Source organism: Jaculus jaculus, chromosome 8 (assembly GCF_020740685.1).
Source record: "Jaculus jaculus isolate mJacJac1 chromosome 8, mJacJac1.mat.Y.cur, whole genome shotgun sequence".
Taxonomy (NCBI): Eukaryota; Metazoa; Chordata; class Mammalia; order Rodentia; family Dipodidae; genus Jaculus; species Jaculus jaculus.
Window position 1 is genome coordinate 4290820 of NC_059109.1, and position 22258 is coordinate 4313077.

At 49.5% G+C, this 22258-nt stretch overlaps 1 protein-coding gene across 2 annotated transcripts in view; it reads right to left on the reverse strand.

The window, feature by feature from the left end:
• Nucleotides 1-20538: 20538 nt before the first annotated feature.
• The window catches only part of Fkbp5 (FKBP prolyl isomerase 5), a 105011-nt gene continuing 103291 nt past the window's right edge, over nucleotides 20539-22258 (reverse strand). For both annotated transcript variants that reach the window (XM_045157181.1, XM_045157180.1), the window contains 2 exons: nucleotides 22003-22242; nucleotides 20539-21107 (listed from right to left, as the gene is read on the reverse strand). In XM_045157181.1, the coding sequence (XP_045013116.1) occupies nucleotides 21000-21107; nucleotides 22003-22242 (348 nt within the window). In that variant the 3' untranslated portion in view covers nucleotides 20539-20999. The remainder of the gene's footprint in view (nucleotides 21108-22002; nucleotides 22243-22258) is intronic.

Below are 22258 nucleotides of genomic sequence, written 5' to 3' on the forward strand. Positions count from 1 at the left end.
AGCCACTGTAAATGAACTCCAGATGCGTGCACCCCTTTGTGCATCTGGCTAACGTGGGTCCTGGGGAATGGAGCCTCGAACCAGGGTCCTTAGGCTTCACAGGCAAGCACTTAACTGCTAAGCAATCTCTCCAGCCCGCATCTGGCTTTTTGTGGGCACAAAAAGTGTGAGTTGGCAAGTTTCAAGTCATCTCCCATCCCTATGCCCAATTTTCTAATTTTTAAAATAATTGAGCCAGGCATGGTGGCGCACTCCGGGAGGCAGAGGTAGGAGGATCGCCGTGAATTCAAGATCACTCTGAGACTACATAGTGAATTCCAGGTCAGCCTGGGTTAGAGCAAGACCCTACCTCAGAAAAATATATAGCATTAAGTTATAAGATGGGCAAAGTGGCTTATACCTGTAATCCCAGTCCTTGGAGGTAGGATTGCTCTGAGTTTGAGGCCAGTATGAGCAATACTGTAAAACCCTATCATAATCCCCTCTAACCTTTACCGGTCCCCGCCCCCCCCCCCCAGCCCTGCAGAATTAAAGGTGTCCAGCAGTCACCCAGTCATCCAGCATCCCTGCGGTGGCTGCGGAATGCCTGGATGCGGGGCCGCAGGTGTCCCTGGCTCGAGGCGCTCTCTAGGGCCGAAGGCGGCGACTAGTGCACCGACCCAGCGTCGCCGCCAGGTGGCGGCAGAGCCCACCCGCGGGGCAAGCGGGCAGGTGTCCGCGTCCTCCCTCTGCCCGGTCCGTCTTTCCCTCCTTCCTCCTTTCCTTCCCTCACTTCCTGCTTTGGAGATGAAGACGCCGAGGTGCTGCGAGCGACTTGGCAGAGTGAACCAGGCAGTTTGGGTCTTCTTGCCACTGAAGTCGTAGGAGGGAAGCTCTGCAAGGGCCCTTTGCAAGGTGCCAGGCTCTGAACCTGTCAGATACTCAAAATCTGTGGGTCTCCTAAAAAAAAAAAAATCCATATTCCTGGGTTGCAGGCCAGGTACTAGATTGGTATGTCCCAGGGAAATAGGGCCTGGGAATGTGTGCGGTTAACAAGAGCCCTTGTTTGTTCCCAGAGAGGGAATGTGACCTGCCCAAGGTCACACAGCTAATCCCTTCAAGATCCTAATCCTCTCTGATCCAGAGGCCCCCCCACTCCTGAGTGGTTAAGAAGGAAAAGTAGGTTCTCAACGAGAGGCTTGTACACCATGTTCATAGGGGCATTATTCTTTAAAAGGGACAGATGAATGGATAAATAAGTAAATGTTAGATCCATATACTTGGAGTATTACTTAGTTGTTGATTTTTTTTTTTTTTTTTTTTTTTTTTTTTTTTTTTGGTTTTCCGAGGTAGGGTCTCACTCTAGCCCATGCTGACCTGGAATTCACCATGGAGTCTCAGGGTGGCCTCTAACTCACAACAATCCTCCTACCTCTGCCTCCCGAGTGCTGGAATTAAAGGCATGAGCCACCATGCCCAGCTTTAGGGTTTTTTTTTTTTTTTTTTAAGAACAGGAAAGGGCTGGAGAGATGTCTTAGTGGTTAAGGTGTTTGCCTGCAAAGCCAAGGGACCGCGGTTTGATTCCCCAGGACCCATATAGGCCAGTTGCACAAGGTGGTGCATGTGTCTGGAGTGCCTTTTCAGGGGCTGGAAGCGCTCGTGCGCCCATTCTCTATATCTGCCTTTCTTTCTCTCTCTCAAATAAATAAAAATAATAAAAAATATTTAAAAAATCAAAGAACAGGAAAGTTTCTTTCTGTCTTCTTTTCCTCCTCCTCCTCCTTCTTTTTTTGTTTTTGCGTGTGTGTGTGGTATGTACAGTGTGTGCCACCAGGAAGTCCCCAGCCAGCTGGCCTGAGTGACAAGAAACTACCCCAGACATGGCAGAAGGTGAAGACTGACACTTGAAGTCACCCTCTGACCTCCACGCAGGGGCCACGGCACGCGTGCGCGCGCACACACACACACACACAGAGGCTAAGACAGCTAAACGTGTATGCACGTATGTGTATGATGTACGTGTGATGCACGGTGCATGCATGTATGATGGGTGTGGCATGCGTGTGGAGGTTCGAGGGCAGCCCTTGCATGTCGTCCTTGCCTCCCACCTCATGTGAGACAGTCTCTTGTTCACCAGCCTGGTTGGCCCGTGAGCTTCTGGAATTCTGCCTCTGCCTCCCATCTTGTCATAAGAACACGGGGAATATAGACTCTGGTTTGTTTGGTTTTTTTTTTTTTTGGTTTTCTTGAAGTGATGTCTCGCTCTAGCCTCAGGCTGACCTGGAATTCACCATGTAGTCTCAGGCTGGCCTCAAACTCACAGCGATCCTCCTACTACTGCCTCCTCAGTGCTGGGATTAAAGGTGTGCGTGCCACCACACCCGGTTTATTTTTAATTTATTTTTTTATGAGAGAGAGAGAGTGCAAGAGGAAGAGAACTGGCACACCAGGGCCTCCAGCCCCTGCACTTGAGCTCCAGAGGCGTGCACCCCCTTGTGTGCATGTGAGACCTTGTGTGCTTTCATCACCCTGTGTGTCTGGATTATGTGGGACCTGGAGAGTTGAACATGAGTCCTTAGGCATTGCAGGTAAGTGCCTTAACCACTAAGCAATCTCGCCAGCTCTAAAGAATATATATACTTTTATTTTATTTTGTTTTTTCAAGGTAGTGTTTCACTGCATCTCAGGCTGACCTACAATTCCCTATGGAGTCTCAGGGTGGCCTCGAACTCCTCACAGCCATCCTCCCTCCTCTGCCTCCCAAGTGCTGGGATGAAAGGTGTGCGCCACCACGCCCGACCTCCCAGCCCTTTTTAAAAATTTTATTTTCATTTATTTATTTGAGAGAGAGAGAAAGAGAAATAGGTAGGTATATATAAAGAGTGTAATATTTTTTGAGAGTAACATATATATATTTGTTTTTTTGGTTTTTTGAGGTAGGGTCTCACCCTAGTCCAGGCTGACCTGGAATTCACTATGGAGTCTCATGGTGGCCTCGAACTCACAGCGATCCTCCGACCTCTGCCTCCCGAGTGCTGGGATTAAAGGCGTGCACCACCACGGCCAGCTGAGAGTAATATTTTAACATGTTTACCGTACTTATTTGTATGGCAAGTGCACGAGCGTGTGAGCACGTGTGTGTCTCTCAGCCATGCTCATGATAAGCGAAGCTGTGGGTGCACTTCACAGCATTTACCTCACAGCCTCGCTCCTCTGCCCGTGACAGATCAGAATTCTCAAGGTCCTTGTCACACCACGTCAGAAGTAAGGGGTCACCTGTGCACGACTTCCTTTGAAGTCCTTTCAGATGTGGCATTTTGAGCTGGCCTTTGACGAGTTTGGGCCACTGAGTCGCAGTTCTTGAACCAGACACTCCTGTGAGTCCAGGTCCTCGGGGCCTGTCCTTGTTTTGAAGACTTGGGTAGATGCCTCTCAAACCTCCAGTTCCTTGATGCCTGGCCACCCACCGTCACAGCCACGCCCGGGGACCCTGTCATCACCCGAAACTGCTCCACCTCTGATGTCACAACTCAGCTCTCCCACTCTCCCATGGCTGCCTCCTCCCCTCCACCTTACTCACTGGCCCCAACCACACCTTGCCGGTGACCCCATTGGGTCTTCTGGCCCATTGGTCTCCAGTTCTGCCCAAGCCTCTCCTTGACCAAGAGGCCTCTTGCAGGTGTCTGCAGTATGCTGTGTCTACCCATGTCCACTCTCTCCCCAGCTCCAGAGTATCACATCTTGTCAGCCACTATACCCAAGTCCCTTGCCACAGCAACTGGTCAAAGACAGGCATGTGTGACCCTGTCAGTCCTGGAAGTCCCACCATTGCCAAGACTCTGGGTGAGGGGACACTGGCCTTTCTGCTCAGCTGGCTCTGCCGGAAGCACGCGGCCCATAGGTTCTCAGTGGGACTGCAATGGGGTGGTGGGCCTTTAGTGGGTGCTAGTTGGGTCATTGAAACACTGCTCTAGCAAGACATTACGGGACCAAGCATGTCTCACTTCCTGTCTGTGCATGTGGTCTCTTGCTCCTGACATGATGCCGTCCACTGGTGGTCCCTTAACCAAGGTTCCAACCACCAGTGAGGTTACTTCCTGTTGGAATTTCAGCCTCCAGAACTGAGCCAATTAAACACCTTGGCCTCATCGAGTTTCCCAGTTTTAGGCAATTTCTTATGGTAATGAAAACAGGTGACTATCCAGCCATTCCCGAAACAACTCTGGAAGCTTCAGTTAAGTGAATCAGGATGGGAGACTCATGACAGCATTGGTGTTGCAGCCTTGTTCGAATTGCTGGTAGAAATCATCCAACCAAGAGCAGCTTGTGGGAAAAAGAGATTTATTTTGGCTTAAAGGCTCGAGGGGAAGCTCCACGATGGCAGGGGAACATGACAATATGAGCAGAGGTGGACATCACCCCCTGGTCAACATAAGGTGGACAATAGCAACAGGAGGGTGTGCCAAACACTGGCAAAGGGAAACTGGCTATAACACCCATAAGCCCGCCCCCAACAACACACTCCCTCCAGGAGGTGTTAATTACCAAATCTCCATCAGCTGGGAACCTATCATTCAGAACATCTAAGTTTATGGGGGACACCTGAATCAAACCACCACAGTTGGTTTCTGCCACTTGGAACAGTCCCGAGTATCTCCATGTCTCTCCTCTGTCAGAATCATGTGAAGGGTGGGCTGCTGCTTTTTTGGGGGGGGAAGGGCATGTCTTGTTCTAGCCCAGGCTGGTGTGGAATTCACTATGTAGTCTCAGGCTGGCCTCAAATTCTCAGGGATACTCCTACCTCTGCCTCCAAGTATGGGATTAAAGGCATGCACCATGTCTATCTTAATTAAAAAAATATTTAATTAATTTATTTGAGAGAGAGACAGAGAGAAAGAATGGATCCCAAGGGCTTCTAACCATTGCAACTGAACCCCAGATGGATGCATCATTTTTGTGCATCTGGCTTTACATGGGTACTAGGGAATCAAACCTGGGTCCTTGCAAGCAAGTGCCTTAACCACTGAGCATCTCTCCAGCCCTTTTTCTGTTTGTCTTTTCTTTTAAATATTTTTGTTTATTTATTATTATTATTTATTTGAGAAAGAGAGAGAGAGAGAATGAATGTGTGTACCAGGGTTTCCAGCCACCGCAAATGAACTCCAGATGCATGCGCCACCTTGTGCATCTGGTTTATTTGGGTCCTGGGGAATATGAGCCTCGAACCAGGATCCTTAGGTTTCCCAGGAAAGTGCTTAACCGCTAAGCCATCTCTCCAGCTCTTTTTTTTTTTTTTTTTCGGTGTGGTTTTTTGAGGGAGTATCTCACTCTAGCCCAGGCTATTTCAGGATGGCCTTGAACTCATAGTGATCCTCCTAACTCTGCCTCCTGAGTGCTGGGATTAAAGCCGTGTACTACTATGCCTGGCTTCCAGACTTTTTCTTCAAAAATTTATTATTATTTTTTATGAGAGAGGGAGAGAGAGAGAGAGAGAGAGAGAGAGAGAGAGAGAGAGAGAGAATAGACATGCCAGGGCCTCCAGCAGCTGTAAATAAACTCTAGATGCATGTACCACTGCATCTGGCTTTATGTAGGTACTGGGGAATTGAACCCGGTCGTTAGGCCATCTCTCCGACTCTTGTTTTTCCTTTTTGAGAAAGGGTCTTGACATGTAGTCCTAGCTGGCCTGGCAATTCTGCCTCAGCCTCCCTAGTGCTCATATTACAGGCATTTGCCACCACACCTAGCTGAGTTTATTTTTATTTTTACTTATTAAAAAAAATTTTTTTTTTGAGGCAGGGTCTCACTCTATCTTAGGCTGACCTGGAATTCATTCTGTATTCTCAGGGTAGCCTCAAACTCACCGCGATCCTCCTACCTCTGCTGGGATTAAAGTCGTGCACCACCACGCCCGGCACTGACTTTATTTTTCTGCCTTCCTAGTGGGCTATCCTGGTGGGCTATCCTGTGGGCTCAGCATTGCTTATTCAAGGATAAGGATTCTCTCTCAGCCAATCAAAACCCCACCTTTGTCAGGTGCCACCTTGGACCTGCCTGAAGGTCTGTCCTTGTCCTCTCTGCATGCCACCGACTTCCACATCATGGTCCTGAACAAGAATGGGAAGGTCAGGAATCAGCATTCTGGAACAGACCAAAAGGATGGGCAGACACTTGGGGAAAACATACCATACTGCTTGTGGGGCTGTTTCTGCAAGGGCTCTGGCTCCTTCCAGCCTGGCCTTGGGCCTGTCCCACTCTGCTAATCTCATTACCGCCTTATCCCTGTTTACAAGGCTCACCACTAACTGCCTGCAGGCCTCCTCTCTGCCTCTAATCCCCATCTGGACCTGCTTCCCTCCACTCCTCCGTCTTCCACACCCCCAGCCACTAACACCCTATTGCCCAGTCCCCTGGAACCCAAGTGCGGGACACACTGGGCCTCCTCTCCTCTCCTGAGGACAGCGGGGCCCCTCCCACCAGTTCCTCTCTTCTTCCTGTCCTGCCAAGGAGCCAGGAGGTGGGGTCTGTGCCCTCCACCTCCACTTCCAAAGTGTGACCTTCCCTCTTCCCCAAAGTCCATGCTGATTATTATTATTATTAGTTTTTTTTTTTTTCAAGGTAGGGTCTCCCTCTAGCTCAGGCTGACCGGAAATTCACTATGGAGTCTCAGGGTGGCCTTGAACTCACAGCGATCCTCCTACAGCTGCCTCCCGAGTGCTGGGATTAAAGGAGTGCGCCTCGACGCCTGGCTATCTCAGAGCCTTTTGACTAAACTGTGGCCAGGGTTCCCTGGAGACAGGCTTTTGAAATATTCCGTAAGCATGGAACAAATGTTTCCGCAGACTTTCCTCAAAGTACTTGCAGCCACTGACTAGACTGCATCCAAGGGAAAGAAACATTCTTGGATCTCTTGCAGATTATTGGACTAAAAAAATATATATTTTGAAGCCAGGTGTAGTGGCGCACGCCTTTAATCCCAGCACTCGGGAGGCAGAGTTAGGAGGATCATCATAAATTCGAGGCCACCCTGAGACTCCATAGTGAATTCCAGGTCAGCCTGGGCTAAAGTGAGACCCTACCTCAAAAAACCAAAAAAAAAAAAAAAAAAAAAAAATTCAGGGCTGGCGAGATGGCTTAGCGGTTAAGGTGCTTGCCTGCAAAGCCTAAGAAATCATGTTCAAGCTGGGTATGATGGTGCACACCTTTAATTCCAGCACTCAGGAAGCAGAGGTAGGAGGATCACCATGAGTTCAAGGCCACCCTGAAACTATATAGTGAAGCCCAGGTCAGCCTGGGCTAGAGCAAGACCCTACTTCAAACAACAAAACAACAAAAACAGAACAAAGCAAAAAACTCATGTTCAAATCTCCTGGTTCCGCCTAAGCCGAACAGTGATGCAAGCACGCAGCATCATACCCATGCGCTAGGGGCACATGTGTCTGGAGTTCGTTTGCAGCTGTTGAAGGCCTTGGCATGCCCATTCTCTCCTCCTCTCTCAAATAAAGAAAAAAAAAATATTCTCAGCCTAGAGTGGTGGTGCACGCCTTTAATCCCAGCACTCGGGAGGCAGAGGTAGGAGAATCGCCGTGAGTTCGAGGCCACCCTGAGACTACATAGTGAACTCCAGGTCAGCCTGGGCTAGAGGGAAACCCTTCCTCGAAAAACCAAAAAACAAACAACTCCCCCAATAAAACCCCACCCCTCTACCTGCCTCTTTCTCTCTCAAATAAATTAATCAAATTAATCTTGAAGAATTATTTATTTGGATTGGAGAGGTGGATTAGTGGTTAAGGCATTTGCCTGTGAAGCCTAAGAGCTCATGTTTGAATCTCCAGGTCCCAGGTAGCCAGACTCACAGTGAAGCAAGCATGCAATGCTGCACATGCACACAAGGGGGCGTGTGAGCCTGGAATTCATTCACAGCAGCTGAAGGCCTTGGTGAGTCCATCCTCTCTCTTTGCCTCTTTCTGTTTCTCTCTCTCAAAATAAATAATAAGAGTAAATGAAAAAAAAGTATTTGAGAAAGAGAGAATATGGCACTCCAGGGTTTCTTGCCCCTGAAAATGAACTCCAGATGCATGCATCACTGTATATCTGGCTTTATGTAGGTACTAGGGAATTGAATCAGCCAGCAGGTTTTATAAGTAAGTACATTTAACTGCTGAGCCATCTCTCCAGATGTAATTACTAGAATTTGTTATTATTATTTATTATTATTTGCAAGCAAGGAGAGAGAAAGAATGAGAATGGGCATGCCATGGTGCTTTTTATATATTTATTTTAATTTTTTGTTTATTTTTATTTATTTACTTGAGAGCAACAGAGAGAGAGAGAGAGGGAGGGAGAGAATGGGCACACCAGGACCTCCAGCCACTGCAAATGAATTCCAGATGCATGCACCACCTTGTGCATCTGGTTTACATGCGTACTGGGGCATCGAGCCTTGAACTGGGGTCCGTAGGCTTCACAGGCAAGCACTTAACCACTAAGCCATCTCTCCATGGCTTCCTGCCACAGCAAACAAACTGCAGACTCATGCACTACTTTATGCATCTGGATTTATGTGGTTTATGTAGGGAATGGAACCTGGGTCTTTAGGCTTTACAGGCAGGTGCATTAGCCACTAAGCCATCTCTCTAGCTAAATTATTAGATTTTTGTTTGTTTGTTTTGAGCTAGGGTCTCATTCTAGTCTGGGCTGTCCTGGAATTCACTATGTAGTCAGGGTGGCCTCAAACTGATGGTGATCCTCCTACTTAGGCCTCCAAATGCTGGGATTAGGGCTGGAGAGATGGTTTAGTGGTTAAGGCACTTGCCTACAAAGCCAAAGGACCCAGGTTCTATTCCCTGGGACCCACATAATCAGATGCACATAGTGGTGCATGTGTTGAGTTCATTTGCACTGGCTGGAGGCCCTCTTTCTCGCTCTTAAATAAATAAATAATTTAAAAACCAAGTGCTGGGATTAAAGGTGTGAACCGCCACACCTGGCACAATTACTAGATTTAAAAAATATATTTTATTTGGGCTAGAGAGATGGATTAGTGTTTAAGTGCTTGCCTGAGAAGCCAAAGGACCAATGTTTGACTCACTAGATCCCAAGTAAGCCAGATGCACAAAGGTGAGGCAAGTGTAAGGTCGACCACACATGCCCATTAGGTGGCACAAACATCTGGAGTTGGATTGCAGTGACTGAGGCCCTGGCACACCCATTTTCTACCCCCCTCTCCCTCTCTCTGAAATAAAAAAAAAAATTAAAAAAGAAAAATATATATTATTTATTTACTTATTTGAAAGGAAGGGGAAGAGGCAGAAAGAGAAAGAAAGAGAGAGGGAAAGAGAGAGAGGGAGAAAATGGGTGCGCCAGGGCCTCCAGTCACTGCAAACAAACTCCAGATGCGTGAGTCATCTTGTGCATCTGGCTTTACATGGGTACTGGGGAATCGAACCTGGGTTCTTAGGCTTCGCAGGCAAGTACCTTAACCTTTAAGTCATCTCTCCAGCCCAATTACTAGATTTTTTTTTCTTTTTTTTCATGGTAGGGTCTCACTCTAGCTCTGGCTGACCTGGAATTAACTCTGTATTCTCAGGGTGGCCTCAAACTCACATCAATCCTCTTACCTCTGCCTCCTGAGTGCTGGGATTAAAGGTGTGCGCCACCATGCCCGGCTCCAATTACTAGATTAAAATTTTATTTATTTATTTATTTATTTGAGAGTGACACAGAGAGAAAGAAGCAGAGAGCAAGCGAGAAAGAATGGGCATGCCAGGGGCTCCAGCCACTGCAAACAAACTCCAGATGCATGTGCCCCCTTATGCATCTGGCTAACGTAGGTCCTGGGGAATTGAGCCTTGAACCGGGGTCCTTAGGCTTCACAGGCAAGCGCTTAACCACTGAGCTCTCTCTCCAGCCCCCAATTACTAGATTTTTTTTGTTTATTTATTTATTTATTTGAGAGCGACAAAGAGAAAGAGAAAGAGGCAGATATATAGAGAGAATGGGCGTGCCAGGGCCTCTAGCCACTGCAGATGAACTTCAGACGAGTGCGCCCCCTTGTGCATCTGGCTAACGTGGGTCCTGGGGAATCGAGTCTCAAACTGGGGTGCTTGGCTTTACAGGCAAGTGTTTAACCACTAAGCCATCTCTCCAGCCCCCAATTACTAGATTTAAAAATATATATTTATTTTATTTATTTGAGACAGAGAAAGAGAGAGAGAGAGAATGGGCATACCAGGACCCCCAGCCACTGCAAATGAACTCCAGATGTATGCGTCCCCATGTGCATCTGGCTTATGTGGGTCCTGAAGAATCAAACCAGGATCCTTTGGCTTTGCAGGCAGGCGTCTTAACTGCTAAGCCACCTCTCCAGCCCCCTAATTACTAGATTTTTGATAGGCACACGGTTACTCGTGGTATAGATTACCCTTCCAGCCCTTTGTGCAGCACGGTATAAAGACTTAACATTCTCGGGGCTGCAGAGACGGCTTAGCAGTTAAGTGCTTGCCTGTGAAGCCTAAGGACCCCAGTTTGAGGCTCGATTCCCCAGGACCCACGTGAGTCAGATGCACAAGGGGGCGCACGCATCTGGAGTTCGTTTGCAGCAGCTGGAGGCCCTGGCGCGCCCATTCTCTCCCTCTCTCTCTCTGCCTCTTTCTCTGTCTGTCGCTCTAAAGTAAATAAATAAAAATAAACAAAAATTTTTTATTTAATAAAGACTTACATTCTGGCCCCTGAATATGCGAAGAAGCGATGGAACAACTCACCCTGCGCAGGAGAGGTCAGCCTGTAGCGCGTCCATCAGGGTCTCTCCCGACGCTCTCCTGCAGAGGCCAGTGTCCGCGGGCTCTGGACTGCTCTGCACTGGGCCCTTCACGGCAGGGCTTCGGGGGCCCACGCTTTCTGGGGTTGTTTTTGTAGTTCCTGGCAGGGACCCTCTTTAGTTTTTGTTTTTTTTTTTTTCCTGCATTTATTCCTGACCCAGGCTGGCAGCAGGCCGCCTTTCTCAGCAACGGCTCTTTTTGGCAACACAGATTCTGCTCAGGAAGAACCGCCTGGGTCCTTCTAGACTGAGCTCGGCCCTCATGACTCTGCCTCTCCGTGGCCACCCCGTCTCTGCAGATGCAGTGGGCGAAGGTCAGTGTCCCGTGCTGCCCGCATCTGGTTGGTGCCCACTTCCACTGTGGCGAAGGGCTCTGCGTGTTGGCCCCGCTCCCACCCTATGCTCTGTTGGGGTCTCTGCTGGGCTAGAGAGATGGTTCAGCGGTTAAAGCGCTTGCCCGCAATGCCTAAGGACCATGGTTTGATTCCTCGGTACCCACATAAAGACAGTTACACAAAGTGGCACATATATCTTGAGTTCATTTGCAGTGGCTGAAGGTCCTGGTGTGCCCATTCTCTCTCTCAATTTGCTTGCAAATAAATAAATTATCAGAAAAGAGAAAGAGGGCTGGAGAGGTGGCTTAGCGGTCAAGGCGCTTGCCTGCGAAGCTTAAGGACCCATGTTTGACTCTTTAGATCCCACGTAAGCCAGACACACAAAGGTGAGGCAAGCGCAAGGTCACCCGTGTTGGCTAGGTGGCGCGAGAGTCTGGAGTTTGCAGTGGCTGAGGTCCTGGCAGGACAATTCCCTCTTTCCCCGCATTGCTTAGAAAAAAAAAAGAAAAAAGAAATGTTCTCTTCTATGGGACTGCAGAGATGTCTCTTGCATCTTGCGGCCCAAGCTTGACCTCACTTCAGGTCCCCAGAGCCCAAGCGTGCTTGGACATGGCGGGTAAACATTCACAATCCCAGTGGCCTAGGGAAGGGAGGCAGAAGCGACAGGTGTTCGGGGCAACCACGCAGCAGGGAACGAGAGGCTCTGTCTCAAAAAGGTGGCCGGCAAGGCATCAGAGATTGTCCACTGACTGCGCACACACATTCTGGTGTATGTCACCCCTGCACATCACACACACACACACACACACACTCACACAGAGTTTTTTTTGGGGGGGCTTTTTGAGGTAGGGTCTTGCTCTAGCCCAGGCTGACCTGGAATTCACTATGTAGTCTCAGAGTGGCCTCAAATTCTCCTACCTCTGCCTCTCAAGTGCTGGGACTAAAGGCGTGCAACACCATGCCTGGCCTAATTTATTACCCATTACCTTTTTTCCTTTTTTTTTTTTTTGGTAGAGTTTCACTGTAGCCCAGGCTCACTTGGAATTCACTATGGAATCTCAGAGTGGCCTCCAATTCATGGCGATCCTCCTACCTCTGCCTCCTGAGTGCTGGGATTAAAGAGGTGAACCACCACGGCTGGCTATTCTTTTTTTTTTTTACTTGAGAGAGAGAGAGAGAGCGAAAGAGTCAGATACAGAGAGAGAGAGAGAGAGAGTGGATGAGAGAGAGAGAGAGAGTGAATGGGCATGCCAGGGCCTCCAGCCATTGCAAACGAACTCCAGATGCATGCACCACCTTGTGCATCTAGCGTACGTGGGTACTAGGGGGTTGAATCTGGGTCCTTAGGCTTTTCAGGCAAGTGCCTTAACCACTAAGCCCTCTCTCCAGCCTCCACAGCATACACCTTTACACCTTTAATCTCAGCACCTTTCCCTCTTAGTTTAAAAACTATTTACTTGAAGCCGGGCCTGGTGGTGCATGCCTTTAATCCCAGCACTCGGGAGGCAGAGGTAAGAGGATTGCCATGAGTTCAAGGCCACCTTGAAATGACAGAGTTAATTCCAGGTCAGCCTCGACCAGAGTGAGACCCTACCTCAAAAAACCAAAAAGAAAAAAAGCTATTTACTTGAGAGAGAGAAAGATGTAGGGAGATAGCGAGTGAGAGAGAGAGAGAGAGAGAGTGTGTGTGTGAGTGAGCGAGTGAATGGGAATGCCAGGGCCTTCAGCTTATGTGGACAAACTCCAGACGCATGTGCCACCTTATGCATCTGGCTAACATGGACCTTGGGGACTCGAACCTGGGTCCTATGGCCTTGCAGGCAAATGCCTTAACCACTAAGGCAATTCTCCAGCCCTCCTGTTACTTTAATAAATCAACTATAGCCCTGATTTTTGCAGGTGTCTTTGATGCAGCTGTTGAAATGTCACTGAGCTCTGGGCCCACACAGGGAAGTGAGACACTTGGCCGGCCAGCGTCTAGCTCTCTTTCCAGTGTTCCCAACAATTGAGCACAGACTGTCTCCACCAGCTAACAGTTGGCAGAGGCCCTAGGCCTGAACTCCTGGGACTGACTGACTCATGCTTGGTCTGGTGCTGTTTACTGGGGGTGGGTGATTCATTTCGTTTTTGAAATCCTACGCCACTTGGTTTGCTTCTCCAAAGTTATCTTGTCTGGAAATAGAGAGGCAGAAACCAAAGAGTCCAAAACTCAGGAAAGAGGTGATGATGCTATGATGTCATGATGGTCAGCAGAAGTGACTCCCCCTACCTCTAACCCCCTTCTCTCTCTCTCTCTTTCTAAAAAAAAATATATTTTTATTTATTTGACAGAGAGAAAGAGGGAGAGAGAGAGAGTCCAGTCCAACTAGAGAATGGTTGCTTTCCCCAGTAACAGGCACACCACTAATGTACCTGCTGCTCATTTGACCTGGCTGGCCAAACTTAGGGCTTGCTGTGTCCTCTGTTATCTCCACTGATGACTTCTCTCTCCCATAGGGCTGCATGCAGCGTAGCTTTTTCCAGCTTTCTGTCAGCTGGTTCACAGGGAGGAGGGGGAAACACATTTTAAAAAATACATATTTTATTTATTTATTTGAGAGAGTGAGAGGAAAAGGCAGAGAGAGAGAGAGAGAGAGAGAGGGAGAAAATGGGTGTGCCAGGGCCTCCAGCCACTGTAAACAAACTCCAGACGCATACACCACCTTGTGCATCTGGCTTTACGTAGGTACTGGGGAATCGAACTTGGGTCCTTAGGCTTTGTAGGCAAGCTCCTTATCTGCTGAGTCATCTCTCCAGCCCTCTAGAAACACTTTAAAAGAATTTTTTTTGTAAGCAGAGGAGACAGGGTGGAGAGTGAGAGAATGAGAGGAAGTGGGCACGCGGGGGAGGGAGGGAAGAGGCTATAGTGACTACAGATGAACGCCACACGCAGGCACCACGTGGCTGTATGTGGGTAACTAGGGAATCAAACCCAGGCCATCAGGCCTTGTAAGCAAAGGCCTTTTCTCACTGAACTCTCTCTCCAGCCTGATCGAAAAACACTTTTTGTGTGTGTGTGTGGGGGGGGTGCGGTTTCAAGGTAGGGTCTCACTTTAGCCTAGGCTGACCTGGAATTCACTCTGTAGTCTCAGGGTGGTCTTGAACTCACAGCAATCCTCCTACCTCTGCCTCCCGAGTGCTGGGACTAAAGGCGTGCGCCACCATGCTGGGTTTAGAAACAGTTTTGAGGAAAACTTTCCATTTCCCATTTCACCTGCCTTGGCTGATTAAGTTATTAGCTGTAGGTGGAAAGAGATACAAGATCAATGTAGGCTGAAAAGCACAGACTCATTTTGTGGTTATGAAGTCAAGTTGCTGCAGGGTCACTTGGAAAGGAAGTTGAGATACCAAGTCACGCTCTGGCGACAGCTAGAAAATGGTGTGGTCCTGGCCTCCACGTTTCAGTCAGTAAGGGGAGAGGCCACCAGGACAGGAAGTCATTTATTCAGTGATTGTGTACTGGTCTGAGATGGTGTGCTGAGTGCTAGGGACAGTGATTAGCAAAGAGAGATGGGAGTTGCCGGTTGTGTGTGTGTGTGTGTGTGTGTGTGTGTGTGTAGGGGAGTTACATCTCACTAAATGTACGTCCAGGCCAGTGCCATTGTTGGAAAGAAACCAGTATCTGCAGAAGGGAACTGCATATACATGGGCTTAAGCTTTTTATTTTTAAAAAAATATTTATGTATTTGAGAGACAGAGGAAGAGGCAGAGAGGGAGAGAGAATGGGCATTACCAGGGCCTCTAGCCACTGCAAACAAAATCCAGATACATGTGCCACCTTGTACATATGGCTTACGTGGGTCCTGGGGAATTGAGACTGGGTCCTTAGGCTTCGCAGGCAAATGCCTTAACCGCTAAGCCATCTCTCCAGCACTCCACATCATCCCCCGCCCCCCAGCCACCACTTATTTTTTTTTTTTTCTTTTTTTGAGATAGAATCTCACTCTAGCTCAGGCTGACCTGGAATTCTCAGGGTGGCCTTGAACTCACGGCGATCCTCCTACCTCTGACTCCCAAGTGCCGGGATTAAAGGTGTGCACTGCCACTCCTGTCTCAAAGCAATCATCTGATGTCTTTTTAAAATGTGTGTGTGTGTGTGTGTGTGTGCATGTGGGTATGGAGGCCAGAGGGCCTTAGGCATCATCCTCAGGAATGTTGTCCACTTTTTTTTCTCTTTTTCTGCCCCTCCAGACAAGGCCTCTCATTGGCCTGGAATTCTCTAATTAGGGTAGACTGTCTGGCCAGTGAGCTCCAGGGATCTGCCTGCCTCTGCCTCCCAAGTGCTGGGATCATAGGCATTATGTCACCACACTTTTTAATGTAGGTTCTGGGGATTGATGCTTGCAAGGCAAGCACCTGTGCGGCTCGGCTGTCTCCTCAGTTCCCCAAAGATGCGGATCCTAAGGCACCAGGCTGAAGCAAACGCTCTAGGTGCTGCTAAGGAACAAGGGGTGGGCACAGTCCCTTGCTTACTGTTTACACACACACTTTGGAGGGCGTGTAGTCTGCCTCTGAGGTACAAGCTCAATGACAAAGTGACAGCCGGAACTTCTGGGCTCATCCAGTAGGTTCCTGGTGTGTGAGTATTTGCTCAGAAAAAGGTGTGGGGCCGGGCGCCGTGGCGCATGCCTTTAATCCCAGCACTCAGGAGGCAGAGGTAGGAGAATCGCTGTGAGTTCGAGGCCACTCTGAGACTACATAGTGAATTCCAGGCCAGCCTGAGCTAGAATGAGACCCTACCTCAAAAACAAAAATACAAAAAAAAAAAAAAAAAAAAAAAGAAAGAAAGAAAGAAAGAAAGAAAGAAAGAAAGAAAGAAAGAAAAGAAAAAGATGTGGGGCTGAAGAGATGGCTTGATGGACAAGGTGCTTACTGCGCAAGCGTGACTGCTTGGTTCCTAGAACCCACATAAAGGTCGGTGTGGTAGTGCAAGTGGCTAATCTCCGCACTCAGTCTAATCTCAGCACGGCTGTGGTGAGGAGGGAGGCGGAGACAGGACTCCAGGAAGCTAGCTGGCTGGCTAGCTTGGAAAACAAAGTGGTAAGAAGATATCCTGCCTCCCCCACGGTGAGGAAGATGTGGCCCAACACCCAAAGTATCCTCTGACCTCCACGCAAAGGTGCATGCACACCTGTACTCACGCACGCGGGCAGACACACACACACAGACACACTACCAGGTAAGTTAACAGTAAGGAGACATATAATTCAAACCCAGAGAAGAGGTAAAGAATCCAGAGGGACGAGGTCAGGGGAAGAGATTGCACAAAGGAAAGGGGGAGGGAGGGCTAATCAAAATCTAACAGGATATAAATAAATCGTATGGAAACCTACTTTTTTGGACAATGGGCCACTCAGAAGCCATGGAATGTTGCTGGAAAATTTTCAGTGTCAGGGATGGGATACCTTCCAGTGAGTTGTTGGCCAGGGAGGTTCCTGATGCCCCCAAAACATTACAGGCCATTGCTGAGGCCCTTGGTTTCCCACCAGGAATAGATGGTAAGACCCTATTACTGAACACTCCACACACTTGGGCTGCAAGGTCACTGAGAAACCCTACTGGAGCTGAGCTGAAAACCTCCTCCCAGTAGACCAGCTGACAGAAAGATGGAAAAAGCTATGCTGCATGCAGATCAATGGGAGAGAGAGAAATCACTAGTGAAGATACTCAACAGAAGACACTGCAAGCCTTATATTTGGCCAGCCAGGCCAAATGAGCCAACGGGTGCAATAGTGGCACATCTGTCATGGTGGAAACCAACTGCCCTCTAATTGGACTGCAGGCCCGCTCCATCGGAGGGAATACATCCCTGATTTTGAAAACTTAAAGCAGGGGTAGTCATGGGCCCTAGGGGTATCATGTCTGCTGCTGTCTGGCTAAATGTATATACTATGCTCACAAACTGCCCAGTAAGCCCTTTTCTTAATGGTCATACCCACATATTAATGCTACTCTCACTTTTGGTTACAGAAGCTTCTCTTTTCAGATGGCAGTGACCTTGGGATGACTCAGAAGGCATCATGGTGCTGGAAAGAAGTGACTGGAGTGCTCAGTACTATAATATCTCTATCACACTTTCCCAGGCTCAGGGGCCATTGCAGAAGATGTGGTGGAAAGAATGTAAGAGCCAAAGGAAGGGTAGGACTCCTTACAATGTGCTCCTCCAGACACAAAGTGGCCTGGATATCCATGACCTCAGAGTGCCTGACGCTACCTACACAAGACCATCATAATAGGAGGAAAATATCACGACATCAAAATAAAAGACAGACTGATTGAGAGGGGGAGGGGATAGGATGGGGAGTAGAGGTTCAAAGGGGAAAGTTGGGAAAGGAGGGAATTACCATGGGTTATTGTCTACAATTATGGAAGTTGCCAACAAAAAAATAAATTAAATTTAAAAAAGAATTCAGAGTGGTCGGGAGTGGTTGCACATGCCTTTAATCCAAGCACTTAGGGGGAAAAAAAAAAGAATCCAGAGGGAAGAGGGTGTGTGGCATCTGCAGTGCCTCTACACCAGCTTCTTGCCCACTTTGAATTTGGGCCTGGCAGCTGAAAATGTAAGTTTGGGCATCTGACCCATTGCTTTTCCTCCTTTCCTTTCCTTTCCTTTCCTTTCCTTTCCTTTCCTTTCCTTTCCTTTCCTTTCCTTCCCTTCCCTTCCCTTCCCTTCCCTTCCCTTCCCTTCCCTTCCCTTCCCTTCCCTTCCCTTCCCTTCCCTTCCCTTCCCTTCCCTTCCCTTCCCTTCCCTTCCCTTCCCTTTCTTTCTTTCTTGTTTGATTTTTCAATGTAGAGTCTCACTCTAGCCCAGGCTGACCTGGAATTCACTATGTAGTCTCAGGGTGGCCTCGAACTCACAGCGATCCTCCTACCTCTGCCTCCCAAGTGCTGGGATTAAAGGCGTGTGCCATCACGCCTGGCTTAGTGCACCTTTAAAAAAAAATTATTTATTTACTTCTTTGACAGAAAAACAGGGAGAGAGAGAGAGAGAATGGGCATGCCAGGGTCTCCAGCCACTGAAAGCAAACTCCAGATGCATGTGAGCCTTAGTGCATCTGGCTAACGTGGGTCCTGAAGAATCAAACCTGGGTCCTTTGGCTTTGCAGGCAAACACACCTTAACTGGTAAGCCATCCCTCCAGCCAGTGCACCGTTTTAACAAGGAAGAGCATGCTCAACAAGCCATCACCTGAGGCTGCTTGGGTTTGATGTTTATTAAAGGAAATGTCATCTCCTCAAATTAGCTGAACGGTGGATATGCACTAGCGTACGACTAACCCCTTTTGTTTTCAGCGCCTTGGTTAAGTTAACAGGAGTGTGCCACTGCCAGGCCCTTTCCCCAAACTGGGCATGGTTGGACGCGCCTGCCCGCCCCCGCGTTGCCTCCCAATGGTCTGATGTCTCATTTCTTCAGGTTGGCCGTGCTGTTGTTTCCCATGCAAAACAGCTTCCTCCCTCCAGTATTACCCAGACCCGATCCTGCTGGGCTTCCAACATCAGAGGAGACTGGGCAGGTTCTGGGGGCGTGGTCATAATCCATGACAGCTTTCTAAATATTTTTCTTTTATTTATTTGAGGTGGGGGGGGGTGATGGGTGCGCCAGGGACTCCAGTTGCTGCAAATGAAGTCCGGATGCACATGCTACCTTGTGCATCTGGCTTATGTGGGTCCTGGGGAATCAAATCTGGGTCCTTTGGCAGGCAAGTACTCTAACCACTAAGATATCTCTCCAGCCCCCACGACAGGTTTCTCTGGGATACTTAAGCAAAACCAAGGACAATGGGAAATCACTTAAAAAAATTTATTTAAGGAACACCAAAAGTGCATCTAAGTGATTTTTTAAAAACCAATTTTTAAATTCATCATCTGTTCACTCACCACCCTATGAAATCTAACAAGGTGGTTCGAAGACATCTCCTGATTTCTCTACAAATTGTTTGAAATTATCAAATTTAATACAAGAATATGCGTAGGTGAGAAATGCCGGGCAGCTGTTGTCACCAGCTTGGGACCACTCGCTCAGCCTTCCAGAGCATCCTGGCACCAGGTCTCCCTGATGGCCCACAACACAGGGCTGGGATCATCCGACTTTTGGAACAGCTTTCCTGTTAACTGCAGAAGTCCAGCTGGCCTTGGTAAGCTGAGATTCCTGTCTTGGCCTCACCTTCTCTGGGCCACAGACAACAGAGCTACAGTTAAGCGGCTAAGTAAAATCAGCTCTTCCTTTTTGCACTTAATGGGCTTTTAAAGCAGTGTTTCATGGAGAAAGACAGCATAAAGGTGAGAAACCTGAGGGGTTTTAGTCATTATTAAAATGCTCACAATTTCAGCCTGCTTGTTCCCCAGGGAATAAAACTGGAATAAAAGGAAATAAGCTGACTTTTAGGTTTTAAGGTCCTAACAACAAAAGCGTTTTGTTAAAACCACCATAAAAATAAAAGCCAATGTAAAAGTGACTGCCAGCGTCACTCAGGACAGACCGAGTGAGGAGTTCCAGGCTGGGCTGCTCAGGCCGTGCTCAATTGCATTCAGTTACCCTAAGGACTAAAGCCCTACTGTGCACAGGTTTGCTTTAAGACTTGCCCTGACTCAGTGCCCGAGTCCTGGAGACCGAGGCTAGATGGCCCCAGGCCAGGAGCTGTCCTCGATGCTCAGGGCTCACGCCCAGATCGAGGCTGCTACCTGCCTGTCAAACCCTCAACGTGAGAAAAACACCTGCGTAGTTTTCAACTCCACAGACTCTGCCTTTTAAAAATTAAGATACTAAGTAGAAAAAGAGTGGAAAAGATGTTTTGCATGATGGAGGAGTGGAGCTTCATAAGCTGGTATGCATATGCTTATGAGCCAAAGACCAATTGACTGTGTCAGTCCTAACTGGACGTGGAAGTCCATCTGCTGCAGGTCCAAACACCGCAAGAACACATCTTTGGCTGACAGCAAGCTTAGGATGGAAACGGGAAGCCCGCAGCAGCTGGCGGGAAGCGGAGAGCTCGGACGGTGTTAGCAGCGGGGACGGGCTCACACTGCGGCATCTCGGAACAGGAAGGCCAGCCTGGACCCTGGTCAGCTCGTCGCTGCTGGGGGAGGCTTTAGGAATGAGAGAGTGGCTCTCAAGGGGTGGGGGTAGGGCCTGCCAGGTTCTGGCTTTGAATCTCTGCTGCTGCTGCTGCGGTGGACTGGGGCTCTGGGGTTCGGGGTCCCTCTGCTGTGGGTTCTGCTGGCTGCATTGCCTGCCCTGCAGCCCGCCCCCCCTCCCTGCCCCAGGAAAGGAGAATTTCATTGTGGCTTTTTTATTTTTCACCCAAGGTAGGGTCTCACTCTAGTCCAGGCTAACCTACAATTCACTATGTAGTCTCAGGGTGGCCTTGAACTCACAATGATCCTCCTGCTTCCGCATCCCCCAGGGCTAGGATTAAAGGCGTGCACCACCACGCCCGGCTCATGGTGGCTTTTTTTTTTTTTTTAAAGGTTTTTGCGGTGCCATTAAAGTTCGGATGTAAAACCTAACAGCCCAGATTATTAGGATTCTCTCAAAGGATGCTGCATTGGCTACTGAAAGTTGACATAAGCTGAAATGAGCTGGACGCCGGCCGCTGGCTCAGTTTTTCCACACCAACAGCCCTTTCGGTTCTGCTCCGCCTGGCGTGGTCCCACGCCGCCTCCTCCAGCGACTCCCCGGGCAGCAGCAGGGTGGTTATTTTGGGAAGCTGCTTCCCGAATCACAGAGACTATAACAAACTTTACACCAAACACTGTTCAGTCCTGAGTTGGGCACAAGCCCAGTGGGGAGGGGCCGAGCCGAGGGCTCCTTCCCTCCGAGGCGTGACGTCATACGCGGCCTTCCGCCTCCGCCGCCGCCGCCGCCGGGCTTGCGGCGCCTTTCCGCCGAGCGGGCCCCTCTCCAGGCTTCTTGCTCCTGGCTTTGCTGGCTTCCTCCTGAGGAGGACAGAGCGGTGGGAGGGTCAGAGGAGGAGGAAGGGGAGGAGGAGGAGGAAGCACGCACTCCTGGCTGCTCCCCAGGCTCACGTGCAAGTGCAGCGCGGGCGCTCTCCTCTCGGCCGTCCGTGGCAGCGGAGCTGGGCATGGGGGGCAGCACCGAGCCGAGGGCCCTGTGGGATCGCCGCAGTGCCCGCTGCCTTGCACAGCTGCCCACCTCAACAGCGCAGCATGACTTGGAAGGAAAGCAACAACCACCACCAAGAAGCTGGATGGGCCGAGGCCGACAAGAGAGGCTGGCGCGCGCCTGTGATCCCCGCGCTCAGGAGGCCGAGGCAGAGCTCAAGGCCAGCTGGGGTCTACAGAGAGGAGTGTAGGCTGGCCTGAGCTATAGAGAGACCCTATGTCAAAAAACAACAACGACAAAAAACAGGGGCGGGAGAGATGGCTTAGCGGTTAAGCGCTTGCCTGTGAAGCCTAAGGACCCCGGTTCGAGGCTCGGTTCCCCAGGTCCCACGTTAGCCAGATGCACAAGGGGGCGCACGCGTCTGGAGTTCGTTTGCAGAGGCTGGAAGCCCTGGCGCGCCCATTCTCTCTCTCTCCCTCTATCTGTCTTTCTCTCTGTGTCTGTCGCTCTCAAATAAATTAAAAAATAACAATAAAAAAATTTTAAAAAGTAAAGAATCTAATTCTAATTCTAATGTAGGCCTGGGCAGTTTATCCTCCTCCTCTCCTGCATGGACATGCCATGCCGCCCCCCCCCCGACATTTATGGGGAGGGGATCAGCCCTCCGTGAGCTCTGGGCCACGTCAGCTCAGAATGGAAGTCCCTTCCCTGTTCTCGGCCTCCCCGCCCTGCGTGTGTCCTCCTCCCCGCGGCCAGCCCCGCGCGCACCTTGGCGTCCTGCTCGGCGAACTTCTTGAACATGTTGGCGTACACCCTGCGGTCGCGCTCGTTGTGCTCCTTGGCCTTCTTCTGGCACAGGGAGATCTGCAGCCGCGCGGCCTTGTTCTGGGGGTTCACTTCCAGCACCTTCTCGAAGTCTCCCTTGGCCGACTCGAACTCGTTCATGAGCAGCTGGGCTTCGCCGCGCCGGTACAAGCCTTTCTCGTTGGCGCTGTCCAGTCCCAGGGCCTAGGAGCAGATGGCG